We start from the raw sequence: 27,284 nt of genomic DNA, 5'->3' as shown, positions 1-27,284 counted from the left end.
AATAGAAAAATGGAGCCAAAATTGGGCTTCAAGTGTCACAAAGACTTGAAGCACCGCAAGAATTTTTGGCTATGGAGCAAGGAAAAATGAATACAAAATGATTGTATTGCATGAGTGGCAAAATCTTTCAAAAGTGGCCTCAAAAAGAAAAAAAAAAATCTTCCATTTTAATTTTGTTCCCACTGTCAGGAACTTGTTACTTTGCCAAGTTCCTCAAAAAAGTCAAGTCTGTAAAAAATTTCCTGCCATAAAAAATTCAAAAATACTGCAGTGACAGACAGATGGGATTTGGAAGTCTCAGGCCCAGCTTCAGAAAATACCGTACCATATGTTGAAATTGAGCAGCAAAGTTAAAAAATAAAAAATGAAAAAAATGTCGCAGTTTGTGTTAGAAAAAAGTTCCAAAAATTGGCATCAGGAGCAGGCAAGAAGATGCGAGTTGCAGAGAGGTTGTTAGTAATTGTTAGGGGGGCGGGGTTAAGCAGCTTGAGGGAGGGGCACATACCGTCCTCCTCTGTCCGGACCAGTTGAGGTAAGCTCTCCGGGCCCGATCCCACATCTGTATGGGCGGTCACGGTGATGCGGTACTCAGTCCATTTTTCCAGATTTTCCAAAAGGTGCTGAGTAGTTTCGGGGGGGATGTTGTCGATTTGGTGCATTGTAGTGTCCTCTCCATCAATGGCGGTGTATTGGACGGCGTACTTGGTTATAATCCCATTTTGTAAGTCCATTGAAGGTGGCCGCCAACTTACCAGGATCTTGGTGGAGGTGGGGCTGAAGCACTGGATGTCTTGTGGCGGGCCAGAGGGCTCTGATTTGTGCAGTCCATTTTGAATTCAAAGTTCAGAGTGGAATATTTTTCATTTATTGGATGTTTTTGGATTTTGGAGTTGATTTTGTTGGGAAAGGGGTGATGGTGGTGGAGGTGGAGGTAACCAAAACATAAAAGGAAAAAAATAACACAAAATGAGGACACATCACAGGGACTTGTGAGGATAAATAAAGTAAATAAATGAGAAATATACAAACAAAAATTTAAAGGCTTGAGCCAACACAAAATGCACAATGGAGATGAATGTATGGAAGCTCAATACGTAACCTACCTTTGCCATAGAGTAAACAAACAGAAGAAATAATCATACACCTTACTAATTACTATATGTTATTTTGTCTTTCTGAGTTTGAGAAAATTATAAACCATTCCAACTGAAATTAACTTTGCAAGCAGTTACCATCAATCCAAAAACATAAAGGTTGATGCTTGAGCTATGTCAAAGAAGAAATCTTGTCACCAACCTTTCCGAAGCCTGTTGGTTTGTGGTAAAAGCCTGACTGTACAACAGAGAACTTCCCAAGGAGACATGTCTTATTAAGTAATGTAATAGTAACATTGTCATGCACTTCTGCTTACTTCATATCCCACCCTCTGGGCCTACCTGCTCTCACAGCTAGACTTTCACAGATCTCAGATTTGTTTTGGCTTATATTGAGTGCAACTACAGTTCAATCAATAGAAGATATGTGGAGAAAACATTGTTCAGTTTTGGGGGAATGTTCAAAGCATTTATTCTTTGGAAACCTGAGATCTCTGGTACAAAAAATCCTAACTACATAGCCAATACTTTGAACTTTCTATGATGAAGCCACTATTTTGTAAGTATATCTGTTGGTGTAGCTTCATTAGAAAAGTTTTCTCCATAGAAAGTTCAATGCATATGCATACAGGCTGACTTGCAATGCCAAGAGACAAGGCCTATACAGACCAATCATGGCCTTTTATTTCACAACTGTGTGTTTAAAATAAACATTTGAAACCCCCATCACTCATTTGGGTCAAAATATTTCTCACAACAAAGGTGGAGGGAGCTAAGTTTTCCTAACCTTGTCTCCTAACTTCACAGAAAGCCCGTGTACGCTGTCCATGCAACCTTTTCAAAGTGAACACTGCATGGTCACGTAGACTTCAGAAACACTTATTTACTACCTCCAGTGTTTACATTTCAACTATTTTCAAATGCATCAAATGTATAGGTGAAAAAACTGTACTTTTCTTATCAGCAGTCAAGACCTCTGTGACATTTTTATCACTTTTGAGGGGATTTTGCGGCACGCGTAAAGTTTGGAATGCATTTGAAAATGTGTTCCGTTCCAAAGCGTTTAAAGCTCTGTCAGATAAGGAAGAGGACCTACGTGTCTGAGGGGTTTCAGCAGAGATCTCGTTGGTGTAAGCTCCCACTCCATGTTTACTGCGAGCAGCCAGCCGGAAAGTATAAGTTGTGAAGGGCTTCAAGTCCTTCAGCAGGTACGTGGTAGTGGGTTCAAAACTGATGCGTTTCTGTGGCAAAGAGTGGCACTCTGTCAGGTTCCACTGACTAATGTGGGACAATCAACAACTCCTTGAGACTTGTTAGAACAGTTTAAACTTTAAAACTTTTTTGAGTTCAACAAAAAAATCATACACAACACTACAACTTCTGCTACTGCTACTAATACTGTTATACTATAACTTTTGCTACTACAACTAATACTACAATTACTACTAATGTCACCTGGTAATTTCTATCTATGACTAGATCCTAGAACTCTCTATATATCAACATAAATCTGCATTTTAATGTTGGCCTGTCTAAATATTATTGGTCTATAGAATGTTTTTGCAGACCGTCATTCAAAACCAAAACCACACTAGTGAAAAACTCCAGATAATCTTTTACTTTTACTCCTTACCTCCTCTTTGTCGTCCCTCTTCCTGTACATCAGCTCATATCCTGTGATCTGGTTCTCCTGTCCAGTCTGAGCTGGTGCGACCCATGAAAGTAAGATGCTTGTTTCTGATTTGGCTTCCCCTTTGAAGTCAGTCGGTTGGGAGGGAACTGGAATTACAATCAGAGGAAACATTCATTAGTCCTGTTATACTTTTTAGACATAAAACCATTAAAACCCAAAACACAGATGCTGCTTTGTGGACTCAACTTTTCAACTAGTGCTACATTCTAACTCAGAAGTTGGTTTCTTTCAAGCAAAAATAATGGAGAAAACTTTGTTCAAGAAGTTATTTTCAATAGTCAGATTGGTGCGATCAAGGGTTGCACCGACTACCTGATGTTTTCGCAACTACCCGCTAATGAGGGTAGAGGATCAGACACCAAAGAATTGCGAAAGTGTTTGAGTTTTACAGTAATTATGCATTGATAACAACTAGTCTTCGCTCACCTCCTGTTTTGGCTATGATCTGGAGATCCGGTGAAAGAGGTCCATCACCCACTGAAGTGTAAGCCAGTACTTTGATGTAGTAGGTTTTATTGGGAATGAGACCTTGGATAGTGACGAAGTTGGACCCTCTGACTATTTGCTTCTCCCATAGATTAACATGTTGCGTTGAGTCCATGGTATAGTAGACCCTGTATCCCGTGATCTGTCCGTTGGGTTCTTCCGGTTCGTCCCAGTGGATAACAGCAGTCGTGGCGCTCAACATATGCCCGCGAACCTGCTTTGGGGCCGTGCTTGGTGCTTGTTCGGCGGTTTTGGCTTCGATGATTTCGCTGGGTGGCCCTCTTCCAATGTTGTTAACTGCTACCACTCTGAACTCGTAGTCGGAATACGGACTAAGGCCCCCTACGCTGTACCGTGTGGTGGCGACTCCATCAATCTCCTTGTAGTTGTCGTCGGAATACTTGGACTTGTGTTGAATGATGTAATAGGTGACCGGCTCGGGATTCCCGGAGTCCCATGTGAGGGTGATGCTCGTGGCTGTTCGCTCGGTCACAACGGGGACGCCAGGAGCCTTGGGCAATGCTAAAAACAGAAACATACAGAAACATTACTCAGGCTGATACGGAGATAATTTAAAAGGAGCATTGGGCTGCAAACTGAAATGCCCATACTACTAATACCTCAAGTACTACAATGTTACCACAAAATAACAATAACTAAGATGATGTTTTCTTACAACTGCAATACCTCAGAAAACAATCTTATGAATATTTTATTTTGTTAGACTTTTGGGGATTTTTTTAGCATTGTCTTTATGTCTAAAATAAATGAGTACTAATTTACTCATTTATTTTGATTATGATAGTGGAATAAAAGTTGCTGTCTGCTTTTGTACATTATTGGCCTTGTAAACCTTTTCTACACAAACTCATGTGACCCAGGCAAAGACACCGTTTGAATTCTTTGTTTGATGGAGCTGAATAGGTGGATCAACCTATTGATTCAACTTATTGCTTTTGCCAGTAGCATTTAAATCCATTTTAGTCGCCTTAGGCACACTGGGAGCCTGAGGCAAGGCTTGCATAATCAAAGTTACATAAATTGTAATAAAACAAAAAAAATCACAAATATTGCTCAGTTGGACCAAGTAGATTAATTCAGTGTTGTAAGCCATAGAGACCTCTTTTAATTTGTTGAGTGTTGAAGTTTATTGCTTCCGTTCATTTACCAGCTCACTGCTTTCCATATTGATGATGTACTGTTCTGTATAATATTCCTAAAGGAGGCTTATAATCTTTAACACTGCCTATTCACATTTACACTAAGAAAACACTGAACCAATGCATTTATACTGTACATAAAATAATGCACCAGTCCAGGCACAGCTGCTGGAGGCCCTGCTGTCGTTAATCTCCCATTTTCCCAGTGTTTATAACGTTAATAATTTAAAAGGTAAATTTATTGCTTTAATTCCCCTCACCGTGGCACATGGCGGCAGATATCAGGGCAATAGATTGTCTTTATATGCCATGTGAAGTGTGCTTCTGGGGAGCCGAAAGCCAGACAGTTATATTGTGACTAATATCTATGTTATGTCCTGGGAAAACAAAGCACAGCAGTGTGTAAGCCCCCTCGTGTATGTTGGTGGCGATATCTTTCCAGCACATACAGCTGATATGATTTTCAAAAGATAAGTACGGCAGCCTACATGGGACACTAGATGCTGTATTTACCTCCCTCCTGTGTCACTTCTACTGCTAGCAAACCAAAACAGCAAGCTTGTGGCTTTACAGATATCTAGCCGCGAGATAAACATTTCGCTAAATTCTCAATCTTGGATCTAATGCAGTGAAGCTGGTGCCAGGGCTGGTCTGAAGCTTTCTGCAGTCCTTCGGAGATGACTTATCACAGGATGTGAAGGAAATAAGTTTCTTTAAAGAACTGCCACCGTTTTCTGCCAGCTCAGTGTGTGCATTTCTTCGACAGAGATGTACAGAACAGCAAGAAGTTTGGAGTTAATTTTATTTTCGCTGTCGACGTTTTTTCATTTTTTAAATGCATATCAATACTATGGGTTATGCTGTATTTTTTACAGCATAATCCTCGGCATCTTACAGGTTTTACACAGGGTGTTTCTACATCATGTCTCTGGGGCAAGACACTTCAACTCCAACAGTCTACCCCGGGGCAGTAATGTTTATAGAAGTAGCTAATCATCACAGAGCATGGAGTGAATGAAAAATGTACTGTATATGGCTTTGAGTTGCCATTAAAATCTAGGGCATTATTTTAGTTAGACTGGTTGCCCATAAACATGTTACCATACTGTTTAGGATTATGATACTTAACCCACCTACCTATGTAAGAATGTGGTTGTTGGAAGATGTGTATTTATAATTCATGTTTGCATCAGTCTACCCCAGTAATGGCTTCAGTACTATATAGCACTAGTAGTAGAGTGGTTATTGGTATAGATCAGAGGGGGTATTTTACTTCCATGGGGTATGAACTGCTAACACATAACATATTTAAATCACCACATTATTTTGTTTTAAAAATGCGACATTCACATAAAGCAATATATTAGCATGTTTTATGAGGTTCACTTTAGTTTTTGACACTCTGAATCTCCCCTCCTTTTGTTCTCCATACTAAGCCACTCCTTGTTTAGAACACTATCATAACATAATCAGTGTGCTAATGAAACTACTGCACATGGCATCAGGTTTGTCAAGTTGCCGTGAACTGTTTTGTATCATGCTTTTGTATATTTATGGGGAACTGTCATGTGGGGGCATGAATGACGTCAGGAGCAGTTCTAAGGGAGTTGCCACAAGGACCCTGGCCCCACTGCTAATCTGATTGGCCCCTGAATTGCCCCTATTCTATCAATCAACTGACGACAAGAGAAGAGAAGAGACGAGAAGAACAACCAGAGAATTCAATGATCACTGATGCAATTCCAGCCCTAACTCTTGGGGGCAGTAGACCTACTGCATCAATACAACTTAATAGGAGAAGAAACAGACCTGTGGAGGACTTTTTTTTACTGTCTATGTGTGTATTTGCACTGGACTGAATTAATCATTTGTGTGCTTGGATGTACCCTGTACTTGGCCCCTGAATGTAACATGTGGCCCCTTAATGGCCCCTGTTTCAAAAAAATCCTAGAACCACCACTGGATGACGTAAACATGTGAGCTCAGCATTGGACAGAAACTTATAGCTAACTGTAAGGAGGGTTGAAATAGGACCTGGGAACGATCACTAAATTACTGAAGCACGCATGAATGACATCTAATCTAAGTAAGTTGTTTTATTCATGTATATTTTGCTTACCTTTGACTGTGATCTGCGCCACTGCCTCTATCACTCCGAGCGTAGACATGGCCACACAGGTGTAGTTGGCCGACTGTCTGACATCGGTGAGCTCCAGCACGTTGCGTCCGATGGGCATGTCGTCTTCCGGCGTCAGGTCCTCTGCCCCCAGCATCCACTTGACGTACGGCATGGGCGACCCCACAGCCACGCACGTGATATTGACACTCCCGCCCGGCATGATCTCATTGTCAGTGGGTGGGATAGAAAAACGCGGTGGCACCCGGCGGACTGCAAAAGACCAGGGAACGTGTAAACAAGCGACCTCGGGAATGTTGGCAAAAATGAGGATAAGATGTTAAATTGACATCTTGTATTCAGATTTGATTTAGTAGTCACGGTAGCACATACACACATGCACAGCATACTGCGTCACTCTTAATATACAGCTGTGTATAGAGAGGAGTGGAGAGTTGACAGTGCTTGAGGCTGTCTACTTCCAGCTGATGTGAAATAATGTGCCCCAACACATTCTCACATCACGCCACAAAAGAGTACGCCAGAGGTCCACACATAAAACAAAGAAGATTTATTTTACTCATTTTAGGTTGAGGCTATACACTAGGGCCATCAAATACAATGTACTTTTTTATCAGACTAATATGTGATTCTACCCATAGATATTGTTCATTGTGTTTAATGTATATATATTTACATTATAACTAGGGCTGGGCAAAAATAAAATATATTAATCACATGAGTTTGTCTGATTAATCATGATTAATCGCATGATATACGCAAAACCAACTAATGAATTAAAAAGTAGCGATAGTGGACTTTTATTGGAAATACACCAACCGAGTGTGTTGTCAGACTCCTGAAACTTCGGTGATAAAACAATTCAGTGTTGCAGTGTTACAAATGACTTTGGCTGTGTCAACTGCGCCGCCTGGGAGAACTTTAAAATGAAAATGGCCATGTAAAAGTTCCTTACCCTTCTCCATGTTTGTTTATCCCACTTTCTTTCCCTCTGTTTACTGTGAGCGCCGCAGCAGTAAGAGACATTCTAGGCTCACTCATGATGGACTTTTTCAAAATAAAAGCCAGTGAGCAACAGACGCTTACAATTAATAATAATAACTGCACTAACGGGAGAAAAATAACTGTCGGTGATAATGAATTAATTAGTTAAAAGAAAATTAACGTGTTAACTTGCCCAGCCCTAACTATAACATATACAATACAATGTAAGTATAATAAAATTTTGTATATTGACAGCCCTAGTGATCCAACTAAATAACAATCCATAGCATCCATAGTGTACATTGAGACCTATAGGGAAAAGAGGTTAGCATGCACACAAGGGTAGGGGTAAGGGCCACGTGTTAAAACAGGATGACAAGGTTAGACACAAAATACATAGTAAGTTAGTGCTAAGACACTGAAAACTTGGTAATTTATTTGAATATTTGTTTAAGAAGTAGGGGAAAATATCAAGGTTAAAGCACACAAAAAGTTAGTGTATTAATCTGAATACTAAGTGTTGATTCTTTCAGTGAACTTTCAAAAACTCGAGGATACAATTCAATGCAATCCAGTCTGGTGTTTCCCGTCTGCTAATTCACAAAGCAGACGCAAATCTCCAGGGAGTAAATCTAGAGGAACTGTTTGCATTATTAACTGCGTTCTCATCTTCAATATTTAATTAATATGGAATTGGCTGACGCTCCCCATAGACCCAACATTATCCTGCTCATTTGCATTTTACATTTGTCATGTTTTGTGGGCGGTGCTGCATTACTCTTTCATGAATTCCTGTAGAAACATCCTCACCATTGGAAGTGCGTAATCTCGCGGGGCGGGTTGCGTTTACATCTTGGCACTTGACTTTCTAACTTCTCAAATGGTGAATTATTGATTTAGTTTTATTCTGATCTCAAACAAGAACACTTCTGTTTAAACATTTAAGTGTGAACTCAGGAGCAGAGGTGAAATAGGTACTGCCATATCAAAAAAGAAAATGGTATTCCTAGTAGTACTACATCGATTGCTGCCATGTACAATATTTGCTAATACAACAGTTTTACCATTGGCTGCTCTGCTAACAACATTTATTGATTTTAAAAGTTTATTCATTTTAGTTTTAATTGCACTAATAGGGCTGGCCCATATGGCAGAAATAATCACTTCAAAATCTTCGAATGGATTCTGTTTTGTCTTTTTAAGGATTATTAGCTTTCTTAAGAATAAACTATATAGGCTTTTAATATGTGCCACTGAACAAAAAAATAAGTAAAAAATAAAGTAAGAACTCCAGCCTTAGTAATAGTACTCATCACACTACTACTACTACTACTTACCATCACAGTCATTACTTATGTTACAACCCTAGTAGTGACGTCCTTGGACAGCACTTGAACTGTATTTGCTGGTCGCATGTTTGCTGTTGTGTGTGCTTTTATTTTCAGTCAGGACCACAGACAAGAGAAAGGGTTCAGGGGACAAGGGAGGGACAGATCAAGCATTAACAAGAAAACATGCAAATTGGCCCATCCCACAGAGGCAAATCTGGTCCAGGGCCCGCATCAGAGATGCAAACATGCTCCACATTTTAGACAGGCAAGCATTTAGACAGGGACTCAATGTGCAGTATGATGTATGGCTTTCAACCAAAGAGTAAACTTGTATGTATTTAAATTAGAAAAGATGGTGACCAAAAATAATAGATCATGAACCTTTATATTTTCAACAGTGATTTCTTGCAGTATACATAAACTTGATTTGTGTTAAAAGTAAAAACACCAACCTTCTCGAAGCTCTGAGGAATGTAGGAATTTGATGCAAAATTAAGAAATAAAGGAAAGGAGAAAAACAAGGAAAACACAGAGAGTAAAAGGTGTTCAGATGCCACACTTTGAAGGACCTTGTATTGGTAAGAACTTAATTCTGTCGCTGCCTGTCACAGCAACTGGGCTCAGACTGGTAAAAGTATTACAATGCAAAAATTTGAATAGTAAGACATTATAACAATATGAAAAAAGATTTCGATTTTGTTAAATAACCATTGTTCAAAATGTTCTGAACCAATTTTTTTTTTTTCTTTCATAACAAAAATGTGATTGTATAAGTCCTTCTAGTTTGATGAGGAAGGGGGGCCAAGAGGGGTTCGCTATTGGGAAAGAATGAGGACTGATTTTAAGGGCCATCCACTAGTAATCATATAATAACATAATATGCATTCTTCATATTGGTTTGGTAGGTCAAGTAAGGGCCAGAATCTTTAAAGATCAGTAGTTAAAGGTGCACTGTGTAACTTTTCTTGTGGAGGGTTTGCCACTTGCTTGTCTCCATGGAGATGATATTGCTTTGTCTTGAATGTTCCATAGTATGACACCAAACTTTAATCTTACATTTAAATCCAAGTACAGGTGTTTTTATTGTCCATATGTTCAATAAAAATATGCATTGATGTCAGCAGGGTAACATTTCCATAGATCTGTCCTGTAACTTGGTCCAGAGTACTGCACCCACCCGCACCCACGCAGTACAACACCACACCCACCCTTTAACCCGTGAATATATCAAAGTTAAACCCTCACCTGCTCGGACCCGTTAACATTCCACCCGTTACCCGCCCATGACCGTGATAAATCACGCACAAATTAAAAGCATTCTAACTGAAGCACTTTATTTTTTTCAATGTGCCTCTTAACGAACAACGACACTAAATGGGGTCTGAATAGGTAGTTTGTGTAGGCAATAGTATGGAGTAAGAAAGCTTTCAGAAATATTCGCATGCATAGGATAGAAATGCATCTGTGCATATTTGAAAAATCTGTGCATATTTGTCTGTAGTTGAGCATAAAATACATATTCATAAACTCTCAAATTAGTCCAGTCGTACATAAAATGTATTGTACATGGTTTATCTATCAGAATACGAATTGAAAAGTTGCGACGTCAAGAATTACAATCACAAAATGAAATGAAACGATTACGCTTTCTTCAGTACGAATACGAATTCACAGACGCGACTCACTCTACTGTCAAAAATACGTCATCATTTCACAGGTATTATTTATTGAGCAGAAGAAACATTGATCGAGATGCTGCATTTTTGTGCTGCACACGCCACGGACTGAACCGGGACTAACCCAGGACTAAACAAGGACTAAAATAAGACTAAAACAGGACTAAAAGAGAACTGAACCAGGACAGACTGTTGGGTTGGACCCGGAAGTGCACCCACATAGAGAGTCAGGTGACCGCTGGCGAACTGGCACGGAGCTAAGCGCAGCTGTCGGCCGATCGTGCTTTGCAGACACCCTGCTCCACGGGCTCGGAGTTCTGACTCTCAGTGAGTCCTGGTGCAGGACTCTGACTTGGTCTGATAACGTTACTTGCCTGTTACCATGGAAATAGATATGCTTAACGCCAAACTGTGGAGCATACCAGGCTAAGCAATAACATCTCCATGGAGACAAGCTGGTGGCAGAACCTCCACCACAAAAGTTACACAGTGCAACTTTAAGGTTCAAATCAGTGCGGGTAAGTTCAGTGCAAAAAAACAAAAACAAACCCACTCAGCATACTCACAACAACACTGCAGAATAAGATCACTGCAGACTTTATCCACCAGTTAAATTCTAATTATCATGTAGTTATTTTTGGAGATATACGATACACATGCATTGCTTGTTGATGCGCTTTCTTACCTCTGACATATAGGTTAGCTGGAGCGGAGTAGCGCGTGCCATCATTGTTGGTAGCCACACATTCATACTTGCCCTGGTCAGATTCTTCGCTTTGCTCGATCTGCAGCGCTCCTGGTTGGGAATAACACATGGGGCAGTAGGGTGGACATGGTTAAAACCGGTGGTACATAAAGTTGGCAAGCAAAAGTAAAAAGAAGCCCCGTTCATTTTTAGTTTTGCTTTGCGCTTTTAGCTTGACTGGGCGCCACTTTGAGAATCTGCTTGTACAGTCTATTGTTTGGTAAAGCCCTCATCACAGCCTGAGCCACTTGCTGAGGCAAAGTGGAGACTGTAATCCAACTACAAGTGAGGGTTTGCTGCAAATTGTAATCATGCAAGACATCGCAGAACAAATATATTGCTTCTCATATCAACCTAAAGTAACAACGAAATAGAAAATGACAAACGTAAAACAGAAAACATATGTCATCTTCTGTCTCTGTTATGTAATTTATATCGAGAACGGATAGTCACATAGAAATCTAAACAGACACTCATCTTCGAGCCAATGTGAAAAATCATTTGAGTGGAGTCAGGGGCAAACCCTTGAATATACAACATATCACTGGACTGGTCAATATGGGGATGAGTGAGTCTGCTTAAGGGAGACATGGATCAAACAAAAGAGGTTTACAATAGAAGAAAGCAGCATAACAAGGGGAGACAATTGAAAGAAAGGAATTTAGGTATGAATTTTAGCATATTCAATCACAGATCAGGTTTAATCAATCTATCAATTTGTTCAAAAAAGGCAGCGTGTACAAAAATAGAAAAATGCTGCTCATTTATTTAAAAAATATTAAGTATAGTTTAAAGTAAAACCAACCAAAACGAACCCTCTGAAACAAAAGTTTCGGACATGCAAATCTTAGCAAGAAATGTATGTCGACGCAACTTACAACCTTCTGACAACCCTTAGCTGAAAAATAAAATGCAATTGTATTAGAAGACAAAATTCAAAATATCGGCCTGAGCCAACAAGAAGGTAACCAACCACTGCTTTAGCTGAAACAGCTACAAAAGACACCCATAAAAATCCACCAATGGGATCAGCAGTGTGGTGTCACATGACCAGGAAAAATAACTGTATGCATCAACAACTCTCCAGCTCCTTGACAAAGGCAAAAATGAGCCAATCGGGTCCTCGCCAGACTCTACAGTTTGCCTTTCCCAAACCCTGAAGAAAAAAAGTCAAAAAGTAAAATATTCCTCAAACCCAAGAAAAGTAAGAAAAATAGGTGAAAGAGAAAAAAGCACCTTTATCAACTTTATCAAAAAAGTGGTTGTTTGGGCTTTTTTGTAGAGGTACAGGAGAGGAAAGCAAATAGAAGAATGGAAAAAGCTGGCAAAGATAGAAAGAATTCTTTGGGAGAAAAAAGCAGAGGAGAGGCAATGTTGTCGTCAGCATGCCTGCGTGATTCCACAGCATCTGTGCATACTTTTAGTGCTGAACAAGAACAGCTAAGGGGGAAAAATGTTGGTTGTTTTAGTTGGACAAAAAGAGGGACACATGATTCGCTATGGCCAAAAAGAAATAAAAAATGAACAGAAAAAAAATATATACTTCAAAAAAATAGTTGTCATTGGATATGCTTATTTGAGCCAGAGCAAGCATATCACAAGTGAGCTTAACAGGCTCTTAAACGGAATACAAAGGAGGAAATAAAGCAGAGACAAAAAATGGAATACAAATTTAGTGGAACGAAACAGGACAAATAAGGAAGGTCCCGATGAACATAATGGGATTTGGACTCAGTAAACAGGACAGAAATGGAGGTGATTCGACTGAATGGATGGATTGACAGCAAGAATGAATCTGTATTATTTTCATTCTGTGAACGTCAGTTCAGCACTCTTACCTCTTATTGGTGTACCACCTGGGTGGATAATATGAATGCAAATAAGATTAGAAAGAAGAAGCATTAGTACGTGTAGATAGAGGCTGGGGGCTTTGGAAGAAGAATCAAATTAGATTTAACAGGGCACGTAAATAGAGAGAGAGCACAGAGAGCATAGAGAGGTTTGCTCAAGTCTATTGGCAGAGAGACAGGACTCATCAGAAACCATAGGTCAAAGGTCATTGTACCGTGTACTGGGGGAGGGGCCATTTAGGAGTATTGTCAGGTTATGTATGAGAATAAGATCATTTGTTTAAACACATCCCTCATACTGAGCTATGTCAAAGTGGCCACCTCCCTGAACACAGACATTTCCATAACTACAGTGTGGTGTTAAAAGATCAAGTGAGTTGTGAGTAGCTGGGTCAGTGAGTGAGTAACACAAATGTAAGGTTACCCTGGTAAGTCTGTGATACTAACGCTAACCCTACAGGGCTAATGTGCACTGGCAGTGCTGGACAGTTACACTAGTGACAGGACAGTGTGCCTGCAGCCCTCTGACTAAACCTGCTGTTAGTAAGTCCATGCCATGCATTTTAATAGTTGTTGGAAACATGGAAATTAGTGGGGTGATGTGTGCTTTAGAGCTAAGCACTTACCAAAGGATTCTGTAGATTTAAAAATACAGAGAAAAGAAAGACAGCATAAGAATAGGATTATATTCTTAGAGGTTAAGTTTAGTTAACATGGTTCTGTTAAAACTTAATCAACTCTACATTAAAATCAGGGTTAATTCTACACAGATCAGTTAATAGAAGCCAGCAGTAAGGTTAACAAGAATTAACATGAATTAACAAAGGACAGCTGTGAAATCTGAAGACAGGTGGTCCAACATACAAGGATTTAAGTAGTTTAGCTTGGCTGTTAAACTGCACTTAAGAAGAACCTCTGGATATTGGGGTAAGCTGTAGGCAAAGAAAATGGAAGCTGGGGGCTTAACCCTCAAGCAAAGGCTGCTGTAGTAATAATGAAAGGGGAAAGACAAAGCTGCTGTCTGGCATTTACACACCACTATGATTCATGTTCAAAATGAGTTCTGAACCTTCTGAAAACAACCAAGTCAATGTAAAGATTGGTCTTTTAGCCGTATTCAGAAATATCACAGCAAATTATGAAATCCATATTTGTTAGTTGTATTAGGCTATTCTTTCCTATTTATTTTTTCATCACTCCTCAGCGTGAGTGTTGAATATTAATCCTTCAAATAAAACAAAAGAAATGGCTGAATGGATCCAAAACACTGCACCAATGCAGTGGAACGTAAAAACAAAGTAAAATACAACAGAAATCAGCAACAGAATTTCTTGGTCACAGCAGTGATCAATGAGCGCACAGGTTAGAGCAGAAGCCAGTGAGACAGAAACAGGGGCCACATCCCAAAAAGACCATTCAAAATACTGGAAGACAAGACGGACAACACACACCAGGGTGTACAGAAAGACGTAACAGGAAGTAGAAACGAATGCCAATACCTATAAAATTAAAAGCCAAATGTAACGTTAAATCATGGGAAGAAGAGAAGATGAGAGAGGAGACGGGAGGGAGCAGAGCTGAGAGAAAGAAAGAGGGAGAGGACACCAGTTTGGTAAAAGAGTACAGGAGACCTACCTGATCGGAGCTGTTTAATGCGTCCATTGTTGTTGGTGGTATTGACGGGCAGAAAGTCTTTGAACCAGGAGATGTCTGGGTCCGGGTTACCACTAGCGGCACAGAGCATGGTGGCAGTGCGAGTCCGCTCCACCACCTTGAGCTGTGGGCCCATGTCTATGGTGGGGAAACCCTGGGGCAATTGGTCCTCTGCAAGAAGATGATAAAGTTAGAGAAGTCCTGTATTGAGATAGAAGAATGGTGTCTGTGTTTTTATAGGCTTACTATTACTATATTGACTTATTGTTCAATATATGATCAACAAAACAATTTTTGGGGGTCAATATTTATCTTGGTACTTTTTCTTTGTACTACTGTTGAAGTGTCTGTAATTTTTCTGTACTATGATAAGATTTGAGCTTTAAAGGATCAAATAAATTCTTTCTATTACTCATTATAGGTACAAACTAAGTACTTAAAAGTAGGGATGTAACGATATCCAAATCTCTTGGTACGATATTTACTGCGATATTTTGGAGAGGCTAATGTTATTGTAGATAGGGCACGTTTCTGCTTTTAAAGTACCTCGACAAGATTCTGATGTGAATTATTTCCATCGTAATCCCAAGAATTCAAGTAAAAAACATATTTCTTCATGTTGTCTGCACTGAAATGAATCATGGGATATGTAGTTCCCTATGTTAATAAGCTGTTGTTACTATAAAACCATGCTTTTAAGCAAAGAAACTTGTAATTCGATATATTGTGACAGCCCATGATGTTATTGTGAGACTTTTGATGACAAAATATCACGATATTTCAGTTACTGTTACATCCATACTAAAAAGCATTTCATTTAGACCTTTTATTCCTAACAATATTGTACATTCTGATTATTTTGGGGGGATAGTCTTGCTTTATGGGTTATTGTGTCAGTGGCATTGATTAGTTTTAGTATTAATGTTTATCATGTATTTTCTTTTAAAAATTAGTTTGCTTAGGTGTTGACAGACTTTTTGGGGCCCATGGTCAGTAGGCTCACACGGCCCCTCCTAATAAATAATAAAAAATAATAGGAAAAAGGTCCAATTATGCCCTCAGTAAGTTCCTTCTGCCCCCAGACAATGTAACCCTTTTAGGGATGTAACAATAATTTGAAATATCGTGATATCGTATCGTCAAAGTTCTCACAATAATATCGTGGACCATCACAATATATCGAATTACAAGTCTCTTTGCTTAAATGAAGAGTTATGGTGCAGCAATAGCTAAAAAAAAAGACAGAGGGAACTACATAGACCATGATCCTTTGCTCTATTTCAGCATAGACTACAAGAAGAAATAACAGTTCTAAACACTTTTAAGACTTAGTTCTTTGGATTAAGTCTTGTCAAGGCATTTTAAGAGGAAAAAGTTGCATATTAACAGTTTTAGCTGTTTAGCCTCCACAAAATATCGCAATAAATATCATACTGTGAGATGTATATTGTGAAAATATCATACAGAGAGATTTGGATATTATTACATCCCTAATCGTGAGCCTCCCCCCCATATCATGAGCTTTCCCATGATATCGCAATAAATATCGTACTGTGAGGTTCATTCTGCGACAATATCGTATCGTGACACTCGGATATCGTTACACCTTTAACCCTTTGCCACTCCTGGTTAACTTCCCTGGGATTCTGATTTACAAAGGCTATCAGAGATTTTTATAAACATATTTAGGTACCTCACCTTGCCTGTTTCCTATCATTTGAATAGAAAAATACGTAAAATGTGTCAGTACAAAATGCCGTTGAAGGGTGCTTGTATTGCATCTTCTGGCCCATTTACGTTGTGAAGCGGTTTGTAAAAAAAACTCAAATCAATGGTAGCTAGTTAGAAGGTGTGTAAACTTGAAAAACAAGGAGGTGGGGTGACTATTAGACTATGGAAGATTACTGAAGCGTGCATGAATAAAACAAGCACAACTCCAGGCATGTATTTTCTGAGGATATAACACGAAAATTGCACAATATGTCTCGTTTAGAACCTTTACTCATTCACAGTTTCAGGGACAGACTTAAAAATGGACAAAAAGGATTTGAAAACGACACAGAGAGATGCACATAGATTAATGAGTGAATAGAAACGGCAACATTGTATTCAGCGAGGTGTGTCTCTGATGTTGTTTGATGAAGGCAGGTGGCTTTGTGCTGTGTGGTGTAAGATGAGATGCCAGACAAGATAATGTCATTGTACAGGGAGACAAAAGACTAAAGCAGCTCTGCCTCAAACGCAATGATCTTAAAAGTCTGTGTATTTACATAAATCGCACAAACGGACCACACGCAGTGATAGATCTCCCTCTTTGTCACAGAGAGACTCAACTTGCAGATCTACTCTTGACAGTGTTGGATGCTAATAAATGTAGCTAATTAACTCAACAGTAGTAGTTTATGTCAGCAGTAACAACCAGTGGTAAAACAACGGTGTAATCTTGGCTGTCCATGTAAGATCCATAGCAAAAGAAAATTTTTATTCTTTCAACTGACAAAAGTTTTAGATTGAAGATGTTTCGCAGATTGTCAAAATTCTGTATGTTATTAGTTTCTTTTTTTCCGACCAAGGTTTAGTTTGTTTTCATTCCTGACCACTAGTGCGCAGTCAAAACAGTCAGGTACGAAAACCTTAAAGCGGTGTGAGATAGTATTTTGACCCCCATATACTAACCCTGGGGTCAACATACCACTATAGTAAAGTGACCCCCCCATAGGATTTTGACTTCCCTTAATTTTTTCTTTAGTAGTTACTTATATGATCATTATTTCTCATCTAAAGTACTTTTATTATATATTGCTACATATTCACTTTCTTTTGAGGTATTTTAAGGAATCTTTTGATGGATAACGACTTGGTATTTTGTGTAAATGTTACGTACTGTTAAAATTGCATATACATAGCAATCTCGTCACTTTTTATATTGTATTTTACATTGTTATGATTTTTGGTTTGCTATGTTCAGATAATCCTTAATCATAATGTCAATTTAGGCAATGGTTTGTAAGGACAACGACTTTGAATTTAGTCATGTTGTGTTATAATAAACATACTGGAGGGGCAGATTTACTATAGTCATAGGATTTTGACCTCCTTTATATATAACAGATCGTTGTCAATATTCAACTAACATTACTTCTTACTTTACATCATAATAACTATAATAAACATATTGGAGGGGTCAGATTACTCAGTCATAGGTATCTCCTATTTAACTACTCAACTGATCACCCCTGTCAATTTTAACAAGATTCCAAATCATTATACATCACTTTGATTACCTAACTAATAACTACTTATCTCATTTTCAGTAAAATATAAGTAATTATTAACATTCAGAAGTTATAATCAACATAAAAAATGCATCCAAGTTATTCAAAAAACACTTTTAAATATGTCAATATGTTTTATTTTGCTGATATACTGTTAATATTCAAAGTTTTTCTATAGAATTCAAGTTCTTTCTTAATAAAATATAGAATTTCATAGGGGGGGTCAATATTCTATAGGGGGGTCAACATGCCATAATAGGATTCTGACCCCGGGGTCAAAATACTGTATGGTATGTTGACCCCGGGGTCACCTCACCGCGGAGTCAAAATCCTGTACCACACCGGGCCTACACTATGTGATTTTTGGCCCTTTTTGAGCAGATTTTTCACCTGTGTGATGGTTTTTAGGATCAGGTCTAGTTTTCACTTAATCGTGTGTCGTGCTTTGTGTAGTAAACATGGGGTAACGAGAACTGACTAATACGTCACCAGCTCCCGATCGTAAGTATACAAGAATATTAAACTTGTTTGAAATCCAGTCTCCTCTTGTGAGGGTTTTGCTCTGTTGAAGTAGTTTGTGTAGGGTGAGAACATGAATCGTGAGCTGTGAACTTTTAAACCCTGCGATCTGGTCTTACAGTTGGAGCTGGGGCTGAGTGAAATGATCGAAAATATCACACAGTGTACGTCCGATATCATATATATAAAGCTTAGTCGGAAAAAATAATCTAATAAACAAAATTATCGGTAGACCAAATGAACCTCTTTGGACCTTCCAAGTTCTGGTTCTGGACATTGCCTTAAATTTATCTGAAGGAAAGAGCTGATCTATACTGAAATGAACACACCTATTTGTTTGCAGTTTCTGTAAAGCTGACAAAATAAACTGTAAATGCGTCTTGTTTTTACAACTTTTGTTCAGTTGACGTAATTTAAGGTTTCTTTTGCTATAGTGGTAAAATTTCAAAGCGATACAGCATTTGGTATCCGACACCTTCTTTAATCTGTACAATGTAACTCTTCTGTAGAAGGGTTCACAACCAGCTTGGCTTCATGGAGATTTTATCGCTTCAAGTCAGATGTCCCACCATGTTGCGTTAAACTTTTTCCTGTGTATCTCTTACAGTGAGCAGTGTGACACGTAAGATACTTTCTCTGTTTTTTATATTTCTTCCTTTTTTATTATTATTATTATTTCTGTAAAACTTGTTGCACTGATTTGGCAACGGCTAAATTTGGATTTTTGAGATAAAATAAAATGGCATTCTCAGCGGACTGTTTAATCTGCAGAACATGACTTGCTAATTCCTCGGAGGTTTATGCGCACCTTGACTCTTCCTTCCGCTGTTGTGATACGCCTAATTAGTGTCTCTCGTTACTCTCATAAACATCACCTTTTTGGGGAGAAGACTTTGTTCATTAAATTTTCATGAGGAGACATCAGTCTGGAAACAGCTTTGAGATGCCGTAGCCCGTGCGCAGCCAAACGACAATCATGGCTCCTTTCCAACAATGCTTTTGGGTATCTGGCATGGTGAACCAGCTCTGTGGATAAATCTTCTCCGAAATAGACTGTATTACAAATGAGTGACTTCATACTACCGCAAAACTTTTAAATGCAACTTTTTGTCCCAGTTTGAACTGTTTTCCTATATATTAAAAGTCCCATATTGCACTACTTCTACTTTGATCTATGTTATAATATTGTTCAAAGCATCACAAACAGTCCTGGAGCTGTGTTTTGTTTCATTCCGATGTTTAACACACAAACCCCGCATATTTAAGATGTGTTCTTTTCTCAAACAGAAAATACTCCATTCTGGTTCCATTTTGTGATGCAAGAAGTACTCCACTATGTTTTTAAACTCCATATACCCTCACTAGAATATTTTGGATGATTTTAAGCATGGAATTGCCAATCTCTGCTAAACAAAAGGTAAAAGGTAGCTGATAACAAACTAAATACTTCTTCGTGACATTATAAGATGGAACAGAGCATTTTGAGCTTTGGAGATATGGACACCCTAATAATACAGGATAACTCATAACTTTTGATGAGGCAACAACACTCAAAAAAGGTTAAAAGTTCACAAGAGTCAACTTTGCGTAATACAGAAGCTTTAAAACTCAATACGTTTGATAAATTGCTTCATTATTAGATGTTGGTAGACGGTCAAGAAGAGGGAGCTTGAGGTAAATGTACTATGTAGCTTGTGTTCAAACTCTCCAGCCCGTTCAAGGTCGAATAGTCAATTAGTCAATTCGACAGTGAGTCAAAAGTATACCTGATCAAACACAATAGCTGCGGGCGCGCCTCAAAGCATGGATGCATGTTGAATGTAATAATTGGATGTGACAAACCATCCAAACTAAAAAGCACCTCCTGTGAAATTACAATATCTTCTGATACAAAGTGTTGGAGGTCATAATTTAGCTGTCTTTAAAGAAATCTCAAATTCTTTCTAAAGTTCCTGTGTATTTAAATCAAAAGGAAAAAGAGTGGGTACGTGGCAGTGATTGTTTTCTTTTTGTGCTTTTTAGTGTATAAGCAGAGTGCATTTGTGGTCATCCTGTACTAACGCCGATGACTCATTTAATGTGAGGGGAATATATGGGAGCATTACTGGGTCAAGTGAGTGGAGGGCATTTTGTCCATGTGCTACGTGAGGCTAGCCTTGAACTGCACTACAGCCAGCAGATAGAACTCGAGGCAGAGCATTTAAAATCAATGGGCTGTTACAAAGGTTTCTGGCTGCTCGAAGCCAGTCATTTTTAAACATTATTTACAGCTCCTTCGTGCATTTGAGCTCATCTAGTTTGGCCACAAAGTCATGACACCCACCAAGAGGAATCTATGAACTTTTCCTCTTTTAAACTTTACAATAATAACCATAACAGGCTCCATGCTCTCATGTTTCTGAAACTCCAAGTCCAGCTCATCAAGCCCACAAACTGAATTACCGTAGTGATAATAAATAAAGGGGGAGTGGAACACTGAAGACATTTTCTATAGTGGCTCTGATTAACAACACACGGCACAGGAGCTGCGGCAGCACATTTGGCTCACAAAGCCAAATGAAATCAGATGAATCACTCGAAACTAAAACCACAAGTTGTTGAGCACGTGTTTAGTCTAGTTGCTTATTGACAAACTTATAAATTCAATTTGAGTAACATTATATTAAAAGATCCCAATTTTAAATGGATTGTGGTTGTAGGAAAAAAAAAGTTTGTTTGAAATGCAAACATTTGTGTCATTGCAATCCAAGGTCCTTTCTGTGATTCAGCTTCAAATACAGTGAAGGCGAAGGTGAAAGTGAAAAAAGGTTTAAATGTACAATTTCCCATCTCCTTATTCTGGCTCTATGAAATCTGCAGCCTCAAGGACAAGTTAAGACAAGGGCAGTTCTGCTTTACAGGCCCATACTGTATATTCAACAATGGATCTACACACTAAATGAGATGGAAGGGGGAGAAATGCTGAAGTCACCTTCGGGAGAAGTGCTGAGCACTGGTGCTTGATATAAAAAGGCTCCCAATGACAATTTGCACACATTATCCAGAGCCAGGACTTCAGCCATATGACTGTATGGTGCCAAGTGTGCGGTGTGCAGAGAGGGACTCTGGCTCCAAAAGGCCTTTAGTGAGCACTTTTTAGATGATGACATAAGGCTTGGACATAAACGCAAACCATTAGTAGATTATATCTATTGATCACACCAAGAAAATATGAGTGTTAGTGAAACCATCTCAGGTCGTCCAAGCAGCAGAGACCTGTATAGAACTCACTGCAGATTGGATAATGCAACTTTATTTAACAGGCAGTGATGTATAGCATTTGTTTTCACTCAGTGCACTTCCATGGCTATGTCCCTAATGCAGACTCTCACCTGCTGTGTGTAATGACTTGTCTGACAAACTCCAGCCATCGCTTGTGCTTGTTTAGGCCCTAATTACATCAACCTAATTGAGTCTCTGCAGATAAAGGTAGCATTCAAATTTGATCAGGCCTGTTTACATTTTTCTGGCACAGCGCCGCACTGTGTTTTCCCTATAGCTGTTGGCTCATGTAAAATCAGGAAAGTGAAGGTTGAAATTCTGTAAAACATGGCACAATACGACCTGAAATACTGATGTGTTTATCTCTGTAGTGTATGCTTTAATATTAGGTGGAAATCAGATACTAATTGCTACTTAAACTAATATTGAAACTAGATACTCATTTGGGCAACTAGCTATACTGCAAAAAAAACTTCCATTAATTTGTGCTTCCCTGCGCAGTTTTAACGTAATTTTAAGCTTAATCAGAACATATACGACCCAATGGTAACATTAAGAAAGTACTATTTTGGATATAAAGTTTACAGTCTATTACTAAAACATTATCACAACAGTTTTTAATCATCATTGTGGTATCGTAATCAGTATCGAGTCAATTCCTTAGTATCAAAATCAAGTTTGAAATTTGACTATTGTGACAACACTATTATAGATACTAAGTACTTAAGTGTTTCATTCTGAGATTTAGTTCTTGCAGTTCATGTTTTTAACATTTACAAAATTGACTCTTGTGAGCTTTAAGCCATGTCGTTTTGCTGTTACCTCCTCAAAAACATATCTGGAGTTGTGTTTTGTTTTTTTCCACACATGTTTGAGTAATCCTTTATTATTAGTGTGTCTACTTCTCCAAAGCTCAAAATGTTCTCTTCCACCTTTGTGATTATGAAGCAATAATTTTCAAGTTAACAGCTACATTTTACTATTTTGTTCAGTAGAAATGGGTAATTCTTGGGCTGAAATTATCCCAGTGGTGGTGTAAAGAGTTTAAAAACATTACCACATGACATCACAAGGTGGAAGAGAGTGTTTTCTGTTTGAGAGAAGAACTTAGCCTATATGCAGGATTTGTGTATTGAACCTAAAACAAAACCCATAATGACCCTTTAATATATCATCCATTCTCTTTCAGTGCATCTGTCTGGCTATAAACCGCACTAGTCACTTTCTGTTTTCAGTTGTATGGCGACTCCGCAGAATTGGATTTGGTCCGAGCCTTTTCTCCTGGAGCAGAACGGGGCTTTTCACCCTGTGGTTGGGGTTATTCTTTGAGGAAAATCCCTGCTGGCCATAATGAGATATATTTGCTGGACATTTGTGAGTGGATACAATCTGCTCAAAGAGGCTGTCACAGGTCACTTGCTGCGGCGGAGAAGGAGAGTGTGTGGAGAGGTTTCAGAATGGTTGTTTCAGAATCACTCCTAAACCATGGACTCTGGATTACCCAAGTGTGGGAATCTAGGGCACACGGCTTCCAGTTTAACAATATAATATTTTTTTACACTGTTCTGAGCCTCAGTATTTTGCCTCGGTGTAGAAATCTGATTTTGGATGCTCCTCCCAAGATGCAATTTCAGACAATATAAATAGTGTTACCTATGCAGTGTGACAGCACGAAGTGAAGAACCAAGCACATAATTTTAAGGTTTGGGGAATTGATTATACCTATTTTTATGCTCACAAAAACATTTAACCATTTGTTGTCCTGAAAAAAAATGTATGTGTTAAAAAGTAGGGCTGCAAAATTTCAAAATTAAAGGTCCAAAATAACACAAAATTGTCTCTTGTGAGCTTTAAAGCATTTTATAATGTTACCTTCTCAAAAACAAACCTGGAGTTGTGTTTTGTTTCATTCATACGTTTGAGTAATCCTGCAGTAACTAATAACCTTTTTACCTTTTGTTTTAGTGAAGGTGTATGGAGTTTAAAAATACGGCGGAGCAATTTCTGTAATACCACATGACATCACAAGGTGGAACAGAGTGTTTTCTGTTTGAGACGAAAACAGCCTAAACATACTGAAGTTGTGTGTTAAACATGTGAATGAAACAAAACACAACTCCAAGTATGTTTGTGGTGAGGAAACAACATTATAACATTGATCAGAAAATTGCATAATACGGGCTCTTTAAAATCACAATTCGCAAACATGAAATACTAAAATTATTTAAGTCACATCATTTTACATAAAGATATTCTTGTTATTAGTTTAGCAATTCATATTTCTGTCTTCTCTCCAAACAAATCCCTACCATTAAAACACATACACAAAATCTAATTGAAAAACTTGTCAGAAATATCGGAATTATAAGCTTTTCCGAAATCTTTCATTGAAGGGAGACGTCATTGCACTGCCTGGAATGTTCCACAGTATGACATTAAACACTCTACCTAATATTTATTCAATTACAGGTGGTTTTATAGCTCAAAAAACAAAACAAAAAACTAGGATCTGACCTGCACCTTGCTTGGATTGGACTCCATAAAGATAGAAATGTTTAATACCATACTGTGAAACATTCCAGACGAAGTAATAACATCTCCATTGAGACAAGCATTTGACGGACCCTCCATAAGAAAACAAAAACCACAATGTTGCCTTAATAATGCATAAATTTGGACACAACGTTTCAGGATTCTGCACCATTTGATTTTTCAAGCTTCAACCTCAAAACAACAGTAACAGTTGAACTTTTTGCAAATATTTTGAGCCCGCTATCAAAAAAGCGTTGTCCACCCTGAATTGTTAACACTCAAACTACAAGCACATTTGATGGGCTGAATCCTCTTCAACTGAACGTACTGTTCGACTCCTCATTCAGGCTGACGTATTCAATTATTTTTATTTTTTTCCACTTTGGCATGGGAGAGGGAACTGTTAATTATGCTTTTGTTTTCACACAAACAAAATTACTCAACCAGACGTAAGAGCTCTTGATTAACAAAGGCAAGCAGCTATTCCATTCTGTGCCAATTGAATGACGGCATCTGCTTCTCTTTCTCTCTCCCTCTCTCTCTTTCTCTCCACGTACTTTTCCTCACGTTGTGGCTGGTTCCCCTGTTGTCCACTCTCTGCTTTGGTTTATACAGTGCACCACCTAATGATTGACTGGCTGGAAATCTGAGTCCGCAGCTTGCTTTATCAGCTACCTCCAGCTTGGTTAACTCTCCCTTCTTGGACTTCTTGGACAAACTTGCCTGCCTCAACACTCCATTCATCATCCTGCCTATAAAGTTTTGTTGCCGTAAAACTTCCTCCGATGTGTATTTTGATGTTTACTATAATGGGTTCAGATATTTAAAGATGCACTCGCTGACTTTTCCGGTGGAGGAGGGGATTTGTCACCTGTTTGTCTGGTGTTGCTTTGCCTGGAATGTTTGACAATATGGCTATGCCTGTTACGATAATTACTATATCGACCTGGAATGATAAATTTTGGGGCTCAATATTTATTATGTGCACATTTGTGTTGCAATAGTCGGGAGGTTTCTGCTATTTTTATGTAATATGAGATGTAATATAAGATTTGAGCTGTAGCGTTACAACTTCCAGGACTAATTATATTGTTCATTCAGCTATTTATTTGTTGTAGCTCAAGCCTTGTATTTAAAAATATATATCTATTCTACGTATTTTATATTGTATCAGTGGCATGAAGTAGTTTCAGTATTATCATTTATTGTATATTCCTCTGTAGCAATTAGGGATGTAACAATAACCCGAAATATCATATCGTCAAAGTTCTCACAATAATATCTTGGATCATCACAATATATCGAATTACAAGTCTCTTTGTTTAAATGAAGAGTTATGGTGCAGCAGTAGCTACAAAAAGACAGAGGGAACTACATAGACCATGATCCTTTTCTCCATTTCAGTGCAGACTACATGAAGAAATAAAAAGTGAAGTTCTAAACACTTTTAAGGCTTAGTTCTTTGGATTAAGTCTTGTCAAGGCATTTTAAGAAGAAAAAGTATCATTCACAGTTTTGTTTGCCTCCACAAAATATCACAATAAATATTGTACCGTGAGATGTATATCGTGAAAATATCGTACCAAGAGATTTGGATATTGTTACATCCCTAATCGTGAGCATCTGCACCATATCGTGAGCTTTCCCACAATATCGCAGTAAATATCGTACCATGATGATATCGTACCATGAGACTTGGATATTGTTACACCCCTAGTAGCAATAGATCGTGGTTACTGGAGTTTTAATTTCTCAAAAAATAACTTGAGAACATGCATTCCGAGTATGACCAGACTTGCATCTCCACTGATCTGACCTGTAACTTGGCCTGCGTCTGCCACCTGCTCGTCTCTGATATTGCTTTTCTGGGAATGTTCCAAGGTATCGCAAACATATCTGTCTAAAATCAAATTAATTACTGGAGTTTTAATGCTCAAAGGTAACTTGGAAAACATGCATTCCAAGTATGAGTAGGCTTGCCCCTCCATAGATCTGAGCTTAGTGGGGTCACATGCTCCATGGTTATAAATATTATGCCATACTGCGGAACATTCAAGACATTTTAAATAGTGCGCCGTTAAATATTGTATCTGCTTTTCCCCCCAAATTTTCTATCAACACAAGCCTTGAAACTTTGACAATACTAGTAATCGACTTTATGCCATACTGTGGAACTTTCAAGACATAATAGTAAAATCTCCATGGATACAAGCAGATGGCAGATCCTCCTTCAGAAAATTGTATATCTGCTATTTTGTTTTCTAGTTTTCTATCAATACAAACCTTGAAACTTTGCCAATAATAGAAGTCTAGCAGCAAGGTTCTGGTTGTTTTTATCGCTCTGGTTTATCTGCTTGTAACATGTGTTGTCCAGTTGAAATAAGATTAGGTTTTCCCCTGGAGCAGACCCTCAGTTAGACATGACTGAATAAATGTGTTCCCAACAACCTGCGTAGGCTTAATTTGTCATTTTAATCTAATAATGAGAAACAAGATAGTCCGTCTGCCCTTAAGTGTGTGTGCGAGGTACTTTTTGAAACATCTTTACTGTTGAACTTGGAGTGAACTGTAAGATTTCATTAGACTGGTGTAGTTTTCTGATTGCTCAAAAGGCAGTTGTGATAGTGTGAGAACAAACCAAATTTAATGCCTACAGCTATGTTTTTTCTTTCCTCTTTGAGAAACAAGTTAGAAGAAGAAATTTTCTGTGATTGCTTTCCAAGACAAGTCAGAACCAATGCCAACGCTCCCGGCTTCTGCCATTGTTAAAGGTGCATAAATAACTTTTTCTAGTGGAGAGTATGTATGTCCACTCCTAGAAATGCACTTTTTTTCATTTGCTTTTATAAGTGCACTTTTGAGCTTTGTAGTTATGGGTTCGTCACCTG

At 38.5% G+C, this 27,284-nt stretch overlaps 1 protein-coding gene across 1 annotated transcript in view; it reads right to left on the bottom strand.

The window, feature by feature from the left end:
* The window catches only part of LOC110159301 (protein tyrosine phosphatase receptor type D), a 289,285-nt gene that overhangs the window by 50,604 nt on the left and 211,397 nt on the right, over positions 1-27,284 (bottom strand). Inside the window, exons 6-12 of the mRNA XM_055156330.1 lie at positions 14,792-14,980; positions 11,247-11,357; positions 6,553-6,822; positions 3,214-3,795; positions 2,728-2,873; positions 2,191-2,335; positions 506-811 (exon numbers count right to left, since the gene is read on the bottom strand). Coding sequence (XP_055012305.1) covers positions 506-811; positions 2,191-2,335; positions 2,728-2,873; positions 3,214-3,795; positions 6,553-6,822; positions 11,247-11,357; positions 14,792-14,980 — 1,749 coding nt within the window. The remainder of the gene's footprint in view (positions 1-505; positions 812-2,190; positions 2,336-2,727; positions 2,874-3,213; positions 3,796-6,552; positions 6,823-11,246; positions 11,358-14,791; positions 14,981-27,284) is intronic.

This window comes from Boleophthalmus pectinirostris, unplaced genomic scaffold, assembly GCF_026225935.1.
Source record: "Boleophthalmus pectinirostris isolate CB_2022bp ecotype Guang Dong unplaced genomic scaffold, ASM2622593v1 HiC_scaffold_20, whole genome shotgun sequence".
In the NCBI taxonomy this organism is placed as follows: domain Eukaryota; kingdom Metazoa; phylum Chordata; class Actinopteri; order Gobiiformes; family Gobiidae; genus Boleophthalmus; species Boleophthalmus pectinirostris.
This window is presented reverse-complemented; position numbering and strand designations above follow the sequence as displayed.